This window comes from Eptesicus fuscus, chromosome 7, assembly GCF_027574615.1.
Source record: "Eptesicus fuscus isolate TK198812 chromosome 7, DD_ASM_mEF_20220401, whole genome shotgun sequence".
NCBI lineage: Eukaryota > Metazoa > Chordata > Mammalia > Chiroptera > Vespertilionidae > Eptesicus > Eptesicus fuscus.
In genome coordinates this window covers 31,267,407-31,288,749 of record NC_072479.1, presented here as the reverse complement: position 1 = coordinate 31,288,749, position 21,343 = coordinate 31,267,407, and the positions used below count along the sequence as shown (strand labels likewise).

General features: G+C 36.3%; 1 protein-coding gene across 1 annotated transcript in view; it reads left to right on the top strand.

Moving 5' to 3' along the window:
- Positions 1–17,712, top strand: part of METTL25 (methyltransferase like 25) — a 102,304-nt gene extending 84,592 nt beyond the window's left edge. Inside the window, exons 9-12 of the mRNA XM_008143797.3 lie at positions 372–465; positions 15,131–15,205; positions 15,779–15,850; positions 17,476–17,712. Coding sequence (XP_008142019.3) covers positions 372–465; positions 15,131–15,205; positions 15,779–15,850; positions 17,476–17,568 — 334 coding nt within the window. The 3' untranslated portion in view covers positions 17,569–17,712. The remainder of the gene's footprint in view (positions 1–371; positions 466–15,130; positions 15,206–15,778; positions 15,851–17,475) is intronic.
- Positions 17,713–21,343: the final 3,631 nt, after the last annotated feature.

Genomic DNA, 21,343 nt, shown 5'->3' with positions numbered 1-21,343 from the left:
TCTTTGCATAGCGATTGAATTATCACCACTGTTAGCAGATGGTGCAATGAAATGCGCACTGTAATGTTGAGCCCATAAAATTAAAATGTGTTTTGTAGCACAGTGGAAAATTTTGAAAGACCTATAGTTCCCATTAAAATTGAGACTTTTTAGTACTATAAATTTACATCTTTCTCATAATATTGTCTTCATAAAGTTGTCTTTCACTGGTGTATGTGGAAGGAATTCTCAAAAGGGAATCTCAAATACTGTGTAATGTGTACGTTTAAAATGTTCACAATAATATTACTACATTTTTATCACATCTGGATCTTGTGCCATATACACAGAAGGTATTTTTAAATATTTTGTGATTCAATTTTGTTTTACAGTGATCGAAATGTTGGTAAAATTTATTCCAAATCCTCTTCCTTTCTGGATTATGTCAGAAAGTCTCTAAAGAAGCTTGGATTAGATGAGTCCAAGGTCAGTATATGGTTACCCATTGTTTTCATAAAAACAGGAGAAGTTCTATGGGGTAATGAACTGAGATAATACAAAATCATTTGCCTTCTATTTTCCTCTTATTTAGTGAAAACATTCTAAATTATATTAAAACCAAACCTCCATTACCTTTATTTCAGTTTACCTTTCCTGTCACTGTGTATAGTTTGCAATCCTACACCTTCAGAGGTTCCCCTTTTAGGCTTATTCAAGGAAAAACATGCCAATTCTCAAATCAAAATGGGAATTGTAAGTAAAGCAAGAGACAATGGCTTTAATTTTGAACTGCTTATATTTAAGGATTATATAGCTAATTACAACTAAACATCTTAAATTCAAAAAGCCTTTAGTCTAAGCTAATAATTGAGAACATATTATTGAAGACAAAGAGTTAAGCCAATTGACTACCAGTAATAAATATTCTAACACGGAGAAAAAAAAATTCTCAACATGATTTATCTAAAATATTTAAGTTTATATTTAAACTTATGTTAAGTTTAGCTTCGGGTCGCTCTGCTATTTTGATTGATTATAAGTTGAAATAAAGAATAAAATATAGTTAAAGGAATGAACTATATTTCTTGAAAGAGAAAATATGGTTATTTTCAGATACGGTTATTTCAAAGCTAAAGGTTATTTTTAGTTATTATAACAATTATCCATTTACTCTCCAGTTGCTTTATTGCTTAAAGCAAGCAGACTGGTATGAAACAGTTTCCTCCCCCTGCAAAATTACTATTTTAACAAAGCATTTCTAACTCATAGGATTTAAGAAAGGTTAAATGAGGTAATATACAAAAAGACTGAGTGAACACAGTGTTTGTTCATAGTAAATGCTAACTAAAGAGTACTAGTGTTTATTCTGATCTTTGCATATTTACTACTTATCATAGCACCATTAATATGACTCCTATAAGTATTTTTATTAAGTCACTAGAATGAACATCCTTCTAGTCTTGAATAAATTAGGAAGAATAGACACTTTTATTATAGTTATTTTATTTTTAGATTTTGTAAAATATATTTTAATTAGACTGATCTTCCTTTCAATTAGTATAAATTAGTGCATATCTTTATTGCTGTCTCAATTTCATGTCTTGCATTTAATATCAAGATCACAAACCTATGCATTATTTTCACAAATAAAGAGCTAAGTTTTTACTTGAACTAAAAATATATTATCCTTTGCCAAAAACCAAACAGTAAAAATCCAGAAAGAATGTTACTTATCCTTTCAGATGGCTTCCTCTTCCCAGATTTGTCTTTAAAAATGATACTGTTAAATGTTCCTTAATATGCTTATTTTGTTACTGATAAGAATATTAATAATAGTTCATGTTTACTAAGTACTTACTATGTGCTAGTTATGCTAAGGACATTTCAACTTTAACTCATTTATTCTTCACAAAACACTTATGATCGATACTATTATATTTCCCAATGTAATGATCTAGAAAGAAAGGCTCAGAAAAAGACAAATCGGTTTCCCAGGGTCAAAAAGCTAGCAAGTGGTAGAGCTGGACCTTAAACACAGATTCAACATCTAAACTTCAACATTAACCACCACCATACTGAGAAGTGATATTGGAAACAAAAGTGAAAGACTAATGTAAATGAGTGTTACCATGTAAAATTAGTCTCAAATGATTAACTTTATCCTATCTAATAAAGAGGGAATATGCTAATTGACCCTCATGCTGTCTCAAAGATGGCAGTGCCCACAGCCAATAAGGAGGGAATATTCTAATTGACTGTCCCACCCTCAAAGATGGCAGCACCCACAGCCACAAGATGGTGGCACCCAGTCCCCTCAGCCCCGCCAGAGCGGCAGGTGAGCGGCAAGGCTGGGCCCATGGGCCTGGCCACTCCGTGCGCCTGCCTCCAGAGTCCCCCAGTCTCCTCAGCCCCCCAGCTGCCCAGGGCCAGCCCGAAGCGCAGGCAAGCCTCGGATGGCGGCTGCCCAGCTGACGCCTGAGGCTTAGGCAAGCCTCAGGTGTCAGCTGCCCAGCCGCCCAGGGCCTGCTCGGAGGCGCAGGCAAGCCTCGGATGGTGGCTTCCCAGACACCCAGGGCCGGCCTGAGGTGCAGGCAAGCCTCAGATGGTGGCTGCCCAGTAACCTAGGGCCGCCCAAGGCTCAGGTAACCGGGGCCAGCCGAGGCTTGCGCTGCCAGCAGTGGCAGCAGCAAATGTGTGATGGGGCATCGCCTTCCCCTTATAGCGGGGTTGCTTCCCGCCCCTGAGGGCTCCCGGACTGTGAGAGGGGGCAGGCCAGGATGAAGGACTGCCCCCCATCCAGTGCATGAATTTTCATGCACCGGGCCTCTAGTTAGTTAATAAAGACAAAAATAGTGCCTCACTAATTTTCTCATAATACTATTGAAACTCATTGAAAACAAATAAGTTGAATAAAATTGGTTAGAAAAAAAAGGAACAGGAAAGTACAGAACAATATAAGGTGTTTAAAAGGATGTGCTAATGAGAGGAAGTAAATAGCTGAGTTTATGTAATTTGGGCTTTGTTTGTTTTGGGTATTTGGGGCTTTTTGTTTGTTTGTTTGGCCTGTTTTAATTTTAAGCAATAGGAATTAAGAGATTTGTGTTCATCAGGCCAGAGTGGTTGGGAATAGAATAAATAATTAAAACCAGACTTATATTTCTAGTCCAATACAAAATCCTATTTTTTTCTCCCACATCATGAAGTATCAGTGCTAAAATGAAAGTTTTAACCACAAGCACAATAAAGAAGATACTTGTGTATATGTATAGTTTTATTTTTTTAATTAATTTTCACCTGGGATTCTGACTACTAAAAAGTATCAAAACCACTTAACTTTAAAAGAGTAAATATGCCAAAATATTTAAGATCTTTGACTAAATTTATAATTATTTGTTAACAAACTGTATAACTGAAAGTGTGGTGATTCATTGATGTATTTCTGAACTTTTAAAGTACATTTCTTCATATTTAAAACTATGTAAGCAAATGAAGTTCCTAGAAAATCTCCTAGCATGGTCTGGATACATTTTTAGTCTCAAGAAATCATGTTAAAAGTGGAACTATACAGAGAACATTCACAGACAAATCATTCCAGAGACCAGACCTGCCTGTGCTGGGTACAAAAGTGGCTCTCGACAGCTTAAAAGATTAAGTTCTGTAGTCAGTTGTGAAAGACAGCTTTGGACATTTTCTATTAGAGCAGGGTTTTTGAATCTCAGGAGTACTGACATTTGGATAATCCTTTGTTGTGGGCGGCATCCTGTGCATTGTAGGATGTTTACCCACTAGATGTCAGCAGTAGCAACCTAGTGCTAATAATCCAAAAAAATTAAATAATAAAAAAAAAAGCCTCCAGACATTGCCAAAAATGCCTCTAAGGGGCAAAATCACCTCGGTTGAGATCCATGTTTGAGCATTTGTCATCTGGGTAGTTCCATTTGCAGTCATCTAACATCTCCATTATAAACTCCATGTTTAAAAAAAAAAAAAAAAAGCCATGTTATACCAAGAAGCTTGGAGAGGCGAAGGGGGGGGAAAGCAGTGATTTTGAAGACTTTTTATTCAAAATGATACCCTCCTGGATCTTTATTTTGTATAGCCCTAACTACCTAAGGATGATATTGTTTCAGCCCCACATAATATATAGTCTATTTAAGAGGAGAGTTTAGATTTTACAGTAAAGGTAAGCCCAACTCTGTACTACTGAAAACAAGTTGTGGCAGAACACCAACTCCATATATCAGCAGGTATACTGTTTATTAGATGGATTTCTTAGAATGAAATGGTACAGTAAAATCTTGTAAAGTTCAATGATCATTTTAAAATATTTTAATAGAACTTTAAAAATGTTTAAAATAACAAAATCCTAGTGACAGGCTTTACCTAGACCTAAGAAAAATAAATAAATAAATAAAAATTACTCTCTATCTTCTGTCCCAAACTTTATCTCATCAAATTTCAGAAAAACTCCAAAATCATCTTTAAGGATTCATGTTTTCCTCATGATGATCCACAGCACTTTAGCTTCTTTTGTATTATTTTTCTGTCTCCTTTCCCATGTGTGTGTGAGCACGCATACACACACACACACACACACACACACACACACGTAGGATTTTAAAAGAATCATTACAGGTATTGTTTGCTAGACAAAAAATGAACTGTAGTATTGTCCATAAGAAGAGGGGAATAAAAGGTGCTTATGTTCTAGAGTTTGTGTGTGTGTGCGTGCGTGTGTGTGTGTGTGTGTGTGTGTGTGTGAGAAGAGAGAGAGAGAGAGAGAGAGAGAGAGAGAGAGAGAGATGTAATGAATACTCAAATAAATGAAGAATTTTAAGTATTGAATTGATGGAAGGGGATTATGCTGTTGAATGGACAAAGTTGAAATCCAGCAAGCTAGAACTTTAATGGAAGTAGATAAAGGATAATTCAGAAAAATATCTTCAGATATTTTTCCAAAGCAGGTCAGCAAATGCAAAACTTTTGAGACTGAAATCATTTAATTATTCATCAACAAACACTTATTTTGAAGAGTCTCTCATATGCCAAGAAGAGTGAAAACTGTAACTTCAAAGATAATTAAGACCTAACCCCTGAAAAAAGAAAATGAATAATTGTAGCATGAACTTGTAATAAAGTACAGTGAAGGCATAGGGGAAAGGAGTGACTTACTCTACCTGTGAAGATTTTACAAATGATTTTGGTGCCTTAGCTTGGTCTTGAAGGGTGCATAGGAGTTGGCTAAGCAAACAAGGTGGGAAGGTTGGGAGTAAGAAACTCATTTCAGGTGTTGGGGGCGGGGAAGGACTTCTGCAAAACCACAGAGATGTGAAAAACATGTTTCTGGACTCAGCATTGCTGGAACATAAAGCGAGTAAGGAAGGCAGTGGTGAGAGATAAGGTTAAAGATAGGGCACATGTGGAGGCCAACTAAACTGATCTTTGGAAGTTAAATCAGAGACTGATCAGGACTAATCAGAGTAGTTTAAATACAGGTGGGAGAGCAGGAATTGTTCCACAGTTGGCCAACAACAGATGTAAGGAGCTCATAAACTTTTTCTTGTGGTAATGTATTCAGTAATGATCTAGATCGAATGAAAACCTCTAACCCTAAGGAAACAGGGGATTCCTGATACAGATTAAATTTATGAAAAACCTGTCGTCTTTGCTAACATGAGAAAAACATGTGCATTATTCCTATAAATAAGTTCCTGATGCTTTTTGCAACCACCAATGTAATAATTGACTCACAGGAAAATCATTCATGGATGTTACAACCATTGGGTAAAAGATTTTGGGGGAATGAGGTATTTACAGTCTCAAAGTACCTCCCACAGATGATTTATTAATTACAAAAGTGAATAAGCCTGGTCAACATGCTATACCAAGTGATCAAAGTTAGCATCACCATTAATGGAACAAAATGACATCATCTGACCCTGTCTTTTACAGCATGTACTTAAAAGCATCAATCCCAGATGTGGCATTGCATTTGGTCGTCATGTCTCTGGTCGCATTTAATCTGGAACAGTTCCTCAACTCTTGTTTTGTCTTTCATGACATTGACATATTTTGAAAAGGCCAGTTGTCTGAGTGTTTCCTCATGAGTAGATTAAATTTATATATTTTGGGTAGGAATATTATATAATGGATTTTGTGCCCTCCCAATGCATCTCTATATCAAATATTCAAGCCCCATCTCTATATCAGTTCAAATCACTACCTACAGTAGTTCATCCCTGTAGGGATGCATTATCAGAACTATCCTATCTAATAAAAGAGTAATATGCAAATTGACCATCACTCCAACACACAAGATGGCTGCCCCCATGTGGTCAAAGATGGTTGCCCCCGTGTGGACACAAGATGGCTGCCACAAGGTGGCCAGCAGGGGAGGGCAGTTGGGAGGGACCAGGTCTGCAAGGGAGAGCAATTGTGGGTGATCAGGCCATCAGGGGAGGGCAGTTGGGAGGGACCAGGCCTGTAAGGGAGGGCAGTTGGGAGGGACCAGGCCTGCAAGGGAGGGCAGTTGGGGGCGATCAAGCCTGCAGGGGAGGGCAGTTAGGGGCAAACAGGCTGGCAGGGGAGCAGTTAGGCATCAATCAGGCTGTCAGGGGAGTTGTTAGGGGGTGATCAGGCTGGCAGGAAGAAGCGGTTAGGGGCAATCAGGAAGGCAAGCAGGCGAGCAGTTGGGAGCCAGCAGTCCTGGATTGTGAGAGGGATGTCTGGTAGGATCGGGCCTAAACAGGCAGTCGGACATCCATTGAGGGGTCCCAGATTGGAGAGGGTGCAGGGCTGGGCTGAGGGACACCCCTCCCCCCGTGCACGAATTTTGTGCACTGGGCCTCTAGTGAATAAATAATTTGCTTTTGTCAAGATTTTAAGAAGAAAGAAATGTAGCTATTTGATTGCAAGGAATAAAGATTTACTCAGCTTTTTTTCAATAATTGGTGGGAGGTTATTCCAGGAATATGTATACTTAAAAAAACAACAAAAAAAACTAGTCTCTCATCTTCACAAGAACCCAGAAAGATATGCAGCCTTGCCTCATTAGGATGTAATTTGTTAGTGGGAGCAGGATTCAAAACATAGTGACTGAGTTACTGTTACTTTTTTTTTTTTTTTAGCAATAATTCATGTTTTCAAATCCTTCACCATTATAGTGATTCACTCCTGAACTACCAACTATTTCACTCTTTGTCCTAGATAATTTTTCTCTATAGATTTTTGCTTAGCAATGGGTTGTTTATTCATGATTTTGCTTCTCACTTTCAACAAACTTTGTATATCATTTTCAGTCTCCTTACCCTGCCTCATGTTGACCAGGCTTATTCACTTTTGTAATTAATAAATCATCTGTGGAAGGTACTTTGAGACAGAAAAAGAAGGTCTAGTTGACTAATTTGGTCTCTTTCATAACTGTTTGCAAAGACTTTTTATTCCCCACCATTTCATCAGCTGGGCCACCAGAGAGGACTATGCAATCTTTGCTCTGCACAAAGGCATCTAGCTAAGAGCAAAGTAGAGCTAAAATTACTGCCCATCTTCCTTTTACGATAGGTGCATTGGCATCTACCACAAGGAAGGTGATGGAGTATTTTTTTTAAAATTTTTCACAAAGACACATATCAACTAGCAGCAGCAGCCCTGTCATAAGTCACAAGTACCCTAAATCCAGTAAGGTGAGAGACGTAGAGAGGAAATGTGTAAGACCTCTGCATGAGCTGCAGCTCCATGACCCTTTCCCTCAAGCAGTGATTGGGCAGGAAGACGTTAAAATGAGTTAATTCTGAGTATTAACTTATTTAGTATGAGGCTATTTTTGGATATTCTGTAAGACAATATTAAGAAGCTTTTTATGTTATCTGAGTTCTGTTATACAATAATCTACATAAATTGTTTAATTTTTCATGATAAGATGATCTCCAAAAAACATTCATTTTCTTTTTTGCCTTAGCTATCAGGCGACCCAAAGATCAGTTTATTTTTGATTTCAGCAACTGTCCTTAGCTAGGTTATTTTGGTATTATTATATTATTTTCTCTTGAAAATTTATCCTTTACCCTTGAAAATTTATCCTTTCTTTAATGGCCCTACTATTGATATGTTTTTGTGTTTCATATTATAAACCACCTCAAATTGTTCTTGCATATAAGCACATCATTAATAATGTTTCTTTTAACTTATGATTATGTAGATATGGAGCAATTAAATTTGGGGGAAAAACAAGTATTGACAATTAAACTTCTTTGAAATTGTGATCAAAAAGAATATGTCAAAGCTATATGCAAAGACCAAGTCTAATAACATTTTAATGCCAAATTCACAGAAGATAAAAGGATGTTTTCATTAAGCAACAGAACATTCTTATGTAATATAAGTCTAATTCTACACAATAGCCATATTGCCTATAAAAATCATATTTTTAAATATATTTTTATTTATTTCAGAGAGGGAGAAAGATAGAAACATCAATGATGAGAGAAAATCATTGATCAGCTGCCTCCTGCATGGGGATAGAGCCCAAAACCCAGGCATGTGCCCTGCCTGGGAATGAAACCTTGACCTTTTGGTTCATAGGTCGATGCTCAACCACTGAGACATGCCCGGCTGGGCTAAAAATCATCTTTATTCTCCCAGCTAAGCACAGAGAAGCATTAGGTATAAAAATGTCTCCCTGACAACCAATAACTCTAGGGAGTAGTAGAAGATATAATCATTGAAAGAATAGGAAAACCCATCACACCTTTTATTTTTTATTTAAGGAAGGAAAATAAGAGCTGTTTAATTTATTAATGCTGTTAATATAGGAATAAAACAATAATTTCAAAATTACATTATTTTAGTTTATTAGAATTGTTAGTTTACAAAAACTGCAAATAACTTATTTAATTCAAATGAAAATGCATGTAATATATGCTGTATCAATAATCAATTTTAGAATAGATTTTAGCTGAATTTTATATGTAGATTGTGCTATTCAGATAGTGTTAAGTTCAGATTTTATTTTCATCAGCTAGTAATTGAACAGGTAGTATACATTATAAAATATGGAGAGTACTTTATGCATTACATTTTGCTTTCTTTTTAAGAAAACCTGCATCTTATTGTCCATAATTTCAGGCTTAGGGAGATTAGTTATACACACAATTACATCATTTCTAAAAGTAAGAGTAACCACCCTTGCTGAGTAGCTCAGTTGGTCAGAGTGTCATCCCAATTCACCAAGGTTGTGAGTTCAATCACTGCCAGGGTACATATAAGAATCAATTGATATTCCTCTCTCTCTCTCTCTCTCTCTCTCTCTCTCTCTCTCTCTCTCTCTCTCATCTCTCTACCTCTCTGTATCTCTCCCACTCCTTCCCTCCCTCCTTTCCTCTCTCTCTAAAAATCAATCAATAAATTTAAAAAGTAAAAGTAAGCATCAGCTTTGTGTGTGTGTGCTCCAGAACATTCTCACTGACACTAATCTTTTGAGTGATCACATGGATACCTTCCTCTGTCAGCCAACCTAAGGCTATCAGGCCCACTTCAGCCTCATTGCCACTCCCTAGACTGGACAGCTAATAGACCTTAAACCCACATTCACCTACCTTAGTTCTTGACCTAATCATGAGCTCCCCGAGGGTATATCAGCATCTTCAATCCCTCAACTAATGTTGACAACTAGGTCACTTGCTAACTCATCTTCTGATCACATAGGATATGGGAGGGTTCTCTGAATAACTGTGTATATCTCATCTATTCACCATTTCAAGTTAAGTTGAAATGTGGTCCAACTTTACTTATCTGGGCCCCCTTATGTAAAGCTATAAAAAAAGACAGTTTTAATTAATAAATACACGGAGAAGAGACAAGTCTCCCATGGAAAATAATTCCTTAAGTATGGGCTGCACATAGTGACTTTTTTCCAAAGCATACAGTGTAGAAAGGGGAATAAAGAGGAACTTTACAGTGAAGAAATGTGACAAACATTATCTCAGCCAGGTAATCAAGGTCAACATCAACAGTGATAGGTCATATTGATAGTATGTGCCTTTGATATAATGTAGGAACATTGACATTCTTTGGTCTTTCTCTCAAAAACCCATAGCCCTAGTCTAATTATGAGCAAAACATCTGACAAGTCCCAGAAAAGGAACATTTTGCAAAATGCCTGATGAGTGCTCCTCAAAGCCGCCCAGGTCATCAAAATCAAGACAAGTCTGAAAAATTCTCACAATCAGTAGGAATAAATGCAGTGTGGTGTCCTGGATGGGGTCCTGGAACAGAAAAAGGACATTAGATAAAAATTGAGAAAATCTGAATAAAATATGGATTTTAGCTAATAATAATGTATCTATATTGGTTCACTTATTATAACAGATAACCATATTGTAATGTTTAATAGGGACACGTAGATATACGAAAACTTATCTTTGAAATTTCTGTAAATCTAAAACTTTAAAAATATAGTTTATTTTACAAAGAACAATATGAGCAAAGCTAGTTTTTTGAGCCTTTGTGTCAGACACTGTGCTATAAAGCTTGGTTTGTGTTGGCTCACTGAAGACTAAGGATGACCTTATGAAAGGAGTAGTTACCCTCATTTTATTGGTGAGGAAATCGAAACATAGGTTAAATGGATTTCCTAAGGCCAAAATTTAGGAAATTTGGGATGGAGGGATTCCAATTCAGACTGTCTAACTCTAGACCCCATGCTCCTTTTTGTCATCCTATATAATAAAAACCCAGTGACCATAATGGCGAAACAACCAGAACGACTGGTCGACCGGTCACTATAATGCACACTGACCACCAGGGGCCAGACACTCAACGCAGGAGGAGGGAGAGGGGGGCGCAGTGAAGCCTGGAGGCGCATGCTATGGCCCAGGGATCCCAGAAACCGCAAGCCGAGCTTGCTTTCCAAAAAAAGAAAAAGCAGCCGACGTTGCCACCCTGGGGAAAATGGCTCCAGGAGGGAAAGGCCTCCCCAGTCCCCACTTGGCCCGGCTGGCGTGCCGCAGGCTTGCAGGGACTCACTGGTGACATATGGGAAGCGCAGCCCCTCTGACTCCAAAGCCAGTTGCACCCACAGCTGCTCCAGCTTCTGGCTTTCTGCCCGCCCCTTCAAATACTACATGCACTTGGAGGCGTGGCTCCGCCCCGCCCCCAGTCAATATCACCACTGCACAGCCAGAGAGGGGCAGGACACAGCCACCAGCGCCGGCTGGGCATTGATTTGGCCATGTGACTGATGTCCATGTGCAATTACACTGCATGTTTTCAATGTAGGGAAGCAGGGCAGCCTGCTCCTTCTAGGCCAGTGGTCGGCAAACTCATTAGTCAACAGAGCCAAATATCAACAGTACAACGATTGAAATTTCTTTTGAGAGCCAAATTTTTTAAACTTAAACTTCTTCTAATGCCACTTCTTCAAAGTAGACTCTCCCAGGCCGTGGTATTTTGTGGAAGAGCCACACTCAAGGGGCCAAAGAGCCGCCTGTGGCTCACGAGCCACAGTTTGCCGACCACGGTTCTAGGCTAAGAAAGGCCTGCTGATATCCCCCGTGTTTCTCCTCCCATCAGGAATCAAAACCTCTTGGGGATGAATGATCCCAGCAATGGCCCCAACACATGCTCAGTGTCACTGTCACAGACATTCCCAGTCATTACAGCTCGTTCCTCAGCCCACAGTGTCCTGCTCCACCCACTGCCACTCCTCACCTGTCACCCCCTGAGGACCACCTTATGTTATCCTATCTGAAATGTGAGCAAGATCTCAAATGCCCCCCTGTCAGTTGCTCCCTTGGCCTACCTTTCTTCCTCTAAAAACCTTCCATTAAATAAATAAATAAATAAATAAATAAATAAATAAATAAATAAATAAATAAAACAAAAACCTTGCATTATAAAAATATATATTTGATTGATTTCAGAGAGGGAAATAGAGATAGAAACATCAATGGTGATAGAGAATCATTGATTGGCTGCCTCCTGCACGTTCCAAACTGGGGATCGAAACCTCCCCTGGCCCCTCCCCCAGCCAGCAGACCCCGGTGATGGTGCGGCACTAAGGAAAGGAGGGGGGAGAGGCGGGGAACCGTGGGGTGGTGGGGCGCCCAGGGCAGCGTTGGTGTCTGGCATCTCTTCCTTCCACACCTGGCCCGGCCACCGTCACCTCTTCTCCCAACCCCACTGGGGCCTTCGGGCCCTGATGAGCCTGACCCTGATTGGCCCTGATTGCCCGCCATGCCTAGGGACCCCACCTGTGCACGAATTTCATGCACCGGGCCTCTAGTTTTTATATAACTTGTTAACAGACACTGAGCAAAAGAAGAATGTTTAAGTTTTCTAAAACTAGCGGTCATCAGACAAATAAGCCTATTAGGAAGAAGAAAGAGGAAATTTGTGCTAACCAACAGACAAAATAAATGCACATTTAAACTAGACTGAACAATTTAGGTCTGAAGTAAAGCAGAAGAATTTAAGGAATGTTGAATCTCATTGAAGAAAAAGATGCTTATATGCAGAACTTTGACTCTTGAAACTTGTACAGACAGGATGAAATTGGTCAGCCATTTGAAATGTGTTGAATAATAACATATACTTTTTAACACACAGGCTATTTTGAAGATACAGTAATTGTCCAAAAATTATAAGAACTGTGGTGGAGGAGAACCTATAACACCTGAACATCGCTGTGCATTTACTCCATCCCCCCAGTTTTTCTTGAGGACTAGATATCTATCTGAACCCAGACTATAGCCCACTGAGTTAGGGCCCCATTACACAGCATAATTCATATCACTCCCTTTTTTTGGAGTCTAGGGGATGGGCAGCAGGGAGCAATGGATTTCATGACCAATACTCCCAGTACCATTCAATGTGCACTTAAGTTTCCACATATGTCTTTACCTAAGTATGCTCTACACCAGGCAGTACCTCAATTCTGATACCTTCCTTTATCTCTAGGATGTTGGCCCTACCTAGGCTCTCAGTGGCTTTAACACTCAGTAATGTTATCTTTAAAATGAGACCATGGCCCGGCTTGTGTGGCTCCGTGGTTGAGTGTCAACCTATGAACAGGAGGTCATGGTTCGGTTCCCAAGTTGTGGGCTCAGTCCCCAGTGGGGGGTGTGCAGAAGTCAGCCAATCAATGATTCTCTCATTATTGATGTTTCTATCTCTCCCTATCCCTTCCTCTCTGAAATCAATACAAATATATTTAAAAATAAAATGAGACCATGAATATATGTATGTTACAGATTGATGTTAGGATTAAATGAGATAGCATCTTTATTTTTAAATTTTCATACAATCTCTGTGATCTGATCAGTCTGGTAGTTGAGCATTTGATTTACAAAGTTGATTATAGCATGAAATCATACCTTAAACATTGAATATTTTACTTCAAAATATATTAATATACTTTTACTCACCAAACTTTTGGTGTAAGAACAAGGCCATTTGTTTTGCTTTGTGAAACAGGTTTGCATATAGTTTCACTATTTGAAATTTTACCTGAAAATTTTGCATCAAACATACCTATAATGTATAATCTATAACGTCCAGCTTTGTTTCACATTAAGTGAAGCAACAGACTTCCATTTTTTAGAGAGTAAGGTGAGATTGTCACTTTTTTTCTTCAGAATCCACAAAAGCAACAAATAGAGAAACAGAAACACAAACTTCTTTGACAAAATCAGACAGCATGTTAAATCTCAAAACATGGGAATTGTGAAGTGCAATGAAGGTAAAGAGGGATGCATAAGGATGCCAAGAGAACATGCATAGGGTTATACAGATCAACAACAAAACCAACATAATACAGTTCTCTGAAGTAGCATATCCTGAGCAGCAAAATCAACAATTCCTAGTTTAGGTGGTGCTTCCAGTCTGGCATAAATGAGAAACAGAATATTGGAGAACCCAAGAATCACACAGACACCATGTTTGTAGGGAGCAGTGTGCTGGTGAGGCAGGATCGAACAAAGATTGTGTGTTGTCCCATAACTGCTGATCTCAGATGGCCAGAGCAAAGTAAACACTAAAGACTAACTTACACACACAATTTTGTGAGATGAGAATTTTTTCTTGCTTGAAGTGCAGGCCTGGATCCAATCCAATATACTCTGGTGCAGAAACTTGGTTCAGGCGTATGCATTTGAGTCAAAGATGGGCAAAGTTTTAAAAGGATCTTTATTGGAAGGCTACACTAAAAATTGGATGAGACAAAGCCTCACTTTTTTTACTGTTACACTTTTCTATTTTTTAAATTCAAAAGAAATTTAGTACAATAAGAAAAGGAATAGGGGCTTTGCAAAAAAAAAACACACACAAAAAACACAAACAAATTTATTTATACATTTGCAAAGAAATGAGTACAAAGCCTTTCAGATTTTTTACTCTTTTTGTCCAGTCTTTCATTTGTTTTGACCACAACAGTTTCCTCTGGTGACTCTCCTTTATCATGCCTTTCACAGAGGCACTCAACTTATAGAAACAACTTTTTGCATTCATATTTCATTGATTACATAATATTTATATTATTTTATTACAATACTATAACTAGCATAACAAGTGTAGAAACAAATACAGTTGACTCAGTAAGCAAAAACAGAAACATGTAGGTGATCTAGAAAGTGGCCTGCTAACCACAAGGGTTTACTGGACTATGGGTATCATATGTTTTAGAGAAAGAAAAATCAAAGAGTAATGATTGTTCATAAATTAATTTAGTTGATGTTAGAGGAAATAACCTTAAATATGAATTTGTATCATTATTGTGTTTCTATTATTTTCTTTAGAATGTATAGTTTTAGATAGAGTGTTTTAAATCTTAATTTTATTCAAAAAATATTTATTGAGCTCCTGCTATGTACCCCTAGCATAAAAACAAATCAGAGTAAATATTTCATCACTACTGGTTGAAATTAAACAATATTAATAGGATGTTATTGGTAATTTTATTTGTGATGTGCTAAATAACCTATATTGGTACAGCAGAGTTAAGTAAAAATAATTTAGATTTATATTGACTTGCTTCATGAATATCCTCAGAGCTCTTCAGACACCTTTACATTTTTATGTTTATTTTACTTTTGGGTGTGTTTGATAAGAAAAAAATGTTAATTATTGTTAAATGTATTGTTGTTGTTTTATCTTGAAGCTGCCAGAAAAAATGATAATGGACTACTATGAGAAGTATAAGCCTAGAATGAATGAGCTGGAAGCTTTTAATATGGTAAATCTCAGAATTAAACATCTTAAATTGGGTTTGTTGCTAGACTTGAATAGGATCCTATTAAATTTTATTATGGGGCCAACCAATCTATGTTGTTTTTCTCTTATTATAGAAAAACCGTTTGGGATCACTTCCTATTTCAGAACTATATTAGGTGTTAGTAATGTAATAAAGAGAACACATGGTAGATTTCTCTTAAAGTGTATTATAAATGCACAGAAAGAAGTTTCTGAGTTCTTTGAACACATATTGCTCTCAATTCTGTTATTTCACAAGCATTCCTTTTAATGAATTTCATTCTTAGTGCCCATTTAAAAGCTTTCCATCACATATGTATGATAGCCTTTGGATTCTACCTCAAAGTCACTTAAAGGACATTCTTTTCCTATTATTAAAGAAAGCTTTTGATCTCTGCAGTATTCATTTTCTGTAGATGTACAATGGGTATTGAAGATTTGGCCATATACAAACTTCTATAGATACATTTTTTTAAACATAATATTAAGTTAGTTGGCTAGTCTTTTTTTTTTTTTTTTTTCCTTTTAAGTAACACCATCTTATCTAATTCTTTAGTTGAAAGTTGTTCTGGCTCCTTGTATAGAGACATTGATTCTTCTGGATCGACTTTGCTACCTGAAAGAGCAGGTAAGTTGTGTTATTTTTAAATGCATAATAAAAATCTTTATTAAATTCAGTAATTTGGATCCACTTATATATAGGATAAGTTTCTTTCACATAAAACTTAAGATTAAAACATAAGGTGATCTTTCTCATCATATTTTCAAAGTTTAAATATTCATTCCATCTTTTTAAAACATAAACATGTGCATAACAGATGTTTTCAGCAATGCTGCCATAATAAAGCTTACATTCTTTTAATTGTATGATAATTACTATACAGTAGGCAGTGAGCACAAATTATCATATATTCCATATTGTACAGCTAAAAGTAATAAAGACCAGACATAAAAGATATATATATGTTATATTTTGTAAGAATTTGCCTTTTATTTCCCTTTTGAATTTTGGGACATATGCACTCTGCAGTCAGAAACTTCTTTCTGTTCAGTGAAGACTGCTTCTATTTTTTGTGGAGTTTTTTCCAATCTTATTTATCTATGTTGAATAACTAAAAATATTGTCCTTTTGGCTATCTTTAGGGAAAATGTTTTTTTGCAGATTTTACTCAGCTTTGATCAAAATAAAAGTTTTGTGAACTGTTTAAATTAAACCCATTTGTGGATTCAGGCTGTGTTTCCACTATATAGACCCTTTATTTTAACAATTCTGTTTTATCATATGGGGAGCTTTGCTTTCTTCTTTTCAACAGGCTACTTGGAACAAATGGATTTTAATAAATGTTTGCTTTTGTTCTAATTTGTATTTATATGGAGAAAGGCAGTTTTTAAATATTTATAAAATGATGTGTTTTCCTAAGCTACTAACTCAAAAATTACTGCAAAGCTTTGGTTCAGTTGTAGGTGACAGAATCAGTCCTACTTTACTCATCATTTCCCTTTTCAAAACAATTTTTATTGACTTAAGTATAATAGGTAGTAAAAGTGGTATGCACAAAGATTAATAGACTGGTAATGAGATAATAGAAATCGTAGAAATATTCATGTGTTAATATTTTTAATAATACCTTATAAAATTAATGCATATTTATTTTGGAATTTAAAATGAACAATATAAAAAAAAAATTAAAAATAACAATGATGCCACCTTTAAGCACTAACTATTTAATTTTTGGTTTGTTTTTTAGTGCTTCTCTTGTATGTGTGTGTATATATATATATATATATATATATATATATATATATATATATATATATATATATTGCTTATATATGTGCACATAGTTTATACTTTATTTAAAATTGAAATCAAATTATAAATGCTATTTGCATCTAATTTGTTTCATTAATTTAAAATTTTTTCATCTCATTAAATTTACTACAGAAGCTGAATAATGTTTCATCATATAATAATTTAAGTAATACCCAATTGTTATTGGCAAGTTTCAGTTTTTCACAATCACAGCAAAGAGTAACCTTATAGTTCACTCTCTATGTACATCTTTAATTGTTTTCTTAGCATAAATTCCTGAAGGTAAAATTGTGAATGTTAACTTTATTGAACAAAGAATAGTTTTATTTTATATGGTTTGTTTTTACATAGTTTTTAATATTACATTATATAGCCTAACTTATCTCTCGTTTTTATCTTCAACAAATGGTTTTATTTCTAAATCACTTATCAATTTGCAGGGAGATATTTCATGGTCGACACTTGTGCAGTTGTTTGATCCTGTGAAATCTCCCAGATGTTATGCTGTTATTGCTCTGAAGCAGCAGCAATGATGTCAATAGAAGAAAGGTATTAGATGTATCTGTTTGTGGAACCTATTCCTAATTTTTCTTTTCTAAACATTTATGTCATGTTATGTAAATACTTTTAAAACATTGCCTTCCTTGTATTTGAAATAAACAATAAAATAATAGCTAACAACAGAATACCATAATTCATTTTCTCATTGTCAAAGCATACATTTAATAAATATAACACATGAAAATATTATAAAAGGATTGATCTACATTCCTGATTTAGTACATAAATAGGACATTGTATTTTGAGCCTTGTTTTCTTTTTTGTTGTCGTTTTTTTAATCCTCACCCAAGGACATTTTCATTGAATTTAGAGAGAGAGAGAATGAGAGAAGAGAGAGAGAAAGAGAGAGAGAAACATCGATGTGAGAGAGAAACATCAATTGGTTACCTCCCATACTCACCCCGACTGGGGATCAAACCCACAACCTAGGTGTGTGCCCTGGCCTGGAATCAAACCCACAAGCATTTTGGTGTATGGGATGACGCTTCAACCAAGTTACGTGATCTGGCTGAGCCTTGTTTTCTGTTCAATATTTGAGACCCTTGATATTTACTATATATCACATTTGCCTTTAATTTATTTTAAAAAAGAGGAAAGGTATAGGTATAGTAAAATTAGTTGTACTGAAGATTATTTGCCTTTTTCTTCACATTTTGGAAAGACTTTTCATGTTATCAGAAGGTAAAAATCCACATTTGAAGGAAAGAAATGCCCAGGAACCAGGCCAGACATAGAAAGTGCCTGATATAAATTATATTTTACATTGTGTTTTAATCGAAGTTACATGATGGAATATTCTATGCTCTTAAAGGAATATGCATCTTATAGTGAGATATTTATTTTTAAGGATTCTTAAGGTTGTTTATCTTAAAATAAAGGGGTAGGTTGGCACTTAATGAAATTGCTTTGTGCTCTGTAAAAAGCCACTGAGTAAAGCAAGAGTGAGTGAGAGAAGGCCAGCACTCTGCCCAGTGTGGTACATGTCTCTTTCATTAGCAGAAAACTGGAGGTTTCTAATACACTCAGAAGAGGTGAACAGCTGGAGAGTCTTCCTTGTTGCTTAGCTAGAGACTGTATAAAATTATCCTAACCTGAGATATAACTGCTTTCATAAATGTTGGACTCTATCCACAGATGAGAAGAATGTTTTGCTTTGAATTTCGGTATTAATCTGGAATTTGCAGCCAATATATATGTGAATGATCAGATGCTTTGTATACCTACTATAATACGTGTGAAATTAGCCATTTTTTATTCTGGGGAATTTCAAATATGTAGAAATAGAGAGTAGACTGTAATGAATCCCCATGTACTTATCACAAACTTTAACAATTATCAACATTTTACTAATTTTGTTTCATATTTACACATTGAGTATGCACACAAACACACTCACCACCACAACCCTACCCGCCCCCTGAGAATTTTAAAGCAAATCTCAAGCAGTTTATTATTCTATATAAATACTTTAGTATATATTTCTAAGTTATGGATTTTTTTCCATAACCTCTATTCACATTTCCATTATTGGCTCACAAAGTCTTTTATATCAATTTGTTCAATTCAGAATCAAAATGGGGTTTACATATTTGCATTTGGTTGATGTGTGTCTTTAGGTTGTTTATTTTGTATTATTTTCTCATATTGTTTACTATGTTAGTAGCTATCTCAGAATGCGCAAAAAGCCTTTCCAGCCCACTCTCTTTCCTTTCATAACATACCTTATATGTAAAATTTTAAACTTTTCCCTGCTGCCCAATATTTATAGGACATTCATTTCTCATCATAGTAAAGAAAAAAAGAACTTTATATGTATAAAGCACAGTTTAGAATAGAAAATTACAACTCTTTCAATATCAATGAAACTACATAGAACTTCCCTATGTTTTAAAATATTTTTGCAATTTTTAATTACTGTTTTTTTAATTTTTATTAATCAGAGGCACATGTATGATTCAGGCATCTAATCAACATGAGATGGCCTGTCTGATCACACTGAGATGATAATATTATAGCAAAAGCAAAGAAATATAATACTTCGGTGGGACTGTAATGTCTGTAGATTTTCGTCTCATTAAAGCTGCTCTTTGAGAACTCATTTTCAGTTGAGCTAGAGAATGTGGTGCATTGGTGGGAGCATCACTTCTGACAGTTCCTTTCTGGGTGAGCTAATATCTCAGAACCTCTGTTGTAAAGTGGAGTTTCATATAAAATTTATTTTATGAATGCCTACCATATAGCAGAGATTATAGTATGTCCCTATCCACAAAGAGGCCCCAGTGCCATGAGGAAGACAGACAATAAAATTACTAATTACAGTAGTTAGAGGCTTAGGGCGGAGAGAGTCAGAGAATAGAATTCTTCGGGGATTCTTCAAATTGATTGGCTTAGGGGAAGAATGGTGCAGTAACATTAGTACCGTGGTTTAGATTCCTGTGAATTAAATTGTTTTGTGGCCTTGGGTCAGTCACTTTATTCAGTGTACCTCAGTTTTCTCATCTCTAAAAGGCACATAATAATAGAACCTATATTAATAAGGGTGTTATGAGGATTAAAAGAATTAAAAATATATTATTGAACTCCCTTAAAATATTGTTAGATAACTGGTTAATAAAGCAAAACTATAGTTTATTAGAACTTTCTGCAATAACAGAAGACTCCGTCCTGACAATCTTTTTTTAAAATATGTTTTTATTGAGTTCAGAGAGGAAGGGAGAGATTGAAACATCAATGATGAGAAAGAATCATTGATCAGCTACCTCCTGCATGTTCCCTACTGGGGACGCAACCCAGGCATGTGCCCTTGACCAGAATCGAACCTGGGACCCTTCAGTCCGCAGGCTGACACTCTATCCACTGAGCCAAACTGGCTAAGGCTGCTGTGACAATCTTGACAGTCTCTGAAGGGGCAAGTCTGAGGAGGATATTCATAGAACTTGGGAGTCTGGGCTCAAGTGGTTTAGGTGGAGAACAGACTGGGATTTGAAAAAGTTCATGACACAATAGTTTTATGATTAGTATCTATAGCAAGGCAAGAGTCTTGAAGCAAGTCTTGATAAGCAAACTGTTGCTTAGTAAGTGAACTCTTTGCCAAGGTGAGAAGATTGTTTGTCTGAGATAAATGAATATATGGGAATTTCCTGAAACAAACAATGAAGTTATTTAGTAGTTTACAGCTTTATCTTTTCTGGGAAAAGATTTCCTGTAACAAACAAATGAATCATGTTGACACAGGTAGTCTCAGTTCTTAGACACCATTGCTCTCTCCTATTGATGCAGATGCTTGCAGTTCTCAATATGAAAGCACTTAATTTCAGACACTGTGCATAATATAAAAGCAATAGCTGTATTTGTTAAATGCCCTAGAGCAGTGGTTCTCAACCTTTTTAATGCCGCGACCCTTTAATCCAGTTCCTCATGTTGTGGTGACCCCCAACCATAAAATTATTTTCGTTGCTACTTCATAACTGTAATTTTGCTGCTGTTAATGAATCGTAATGTAAATATCTGTGTTTTCCGATGGTCTTAGGCTCTACAGCAGTGGTTCTCAACCTGTGGGTCGATGGTCTTAGGCGACCCTGCTAGTGGTTCTCGACCTGTGGGTCGCGAGCCACAGGTTGAGAACCACTGCTGTAGAGCCTAAGACCATCGGAAAACACAGATATTTACATTACGATTCATTAACAGCAGCAAAATTACAGTTATGAAGTAGCAACGAAAATAATTTTATGGTTGGGGGTCACCACA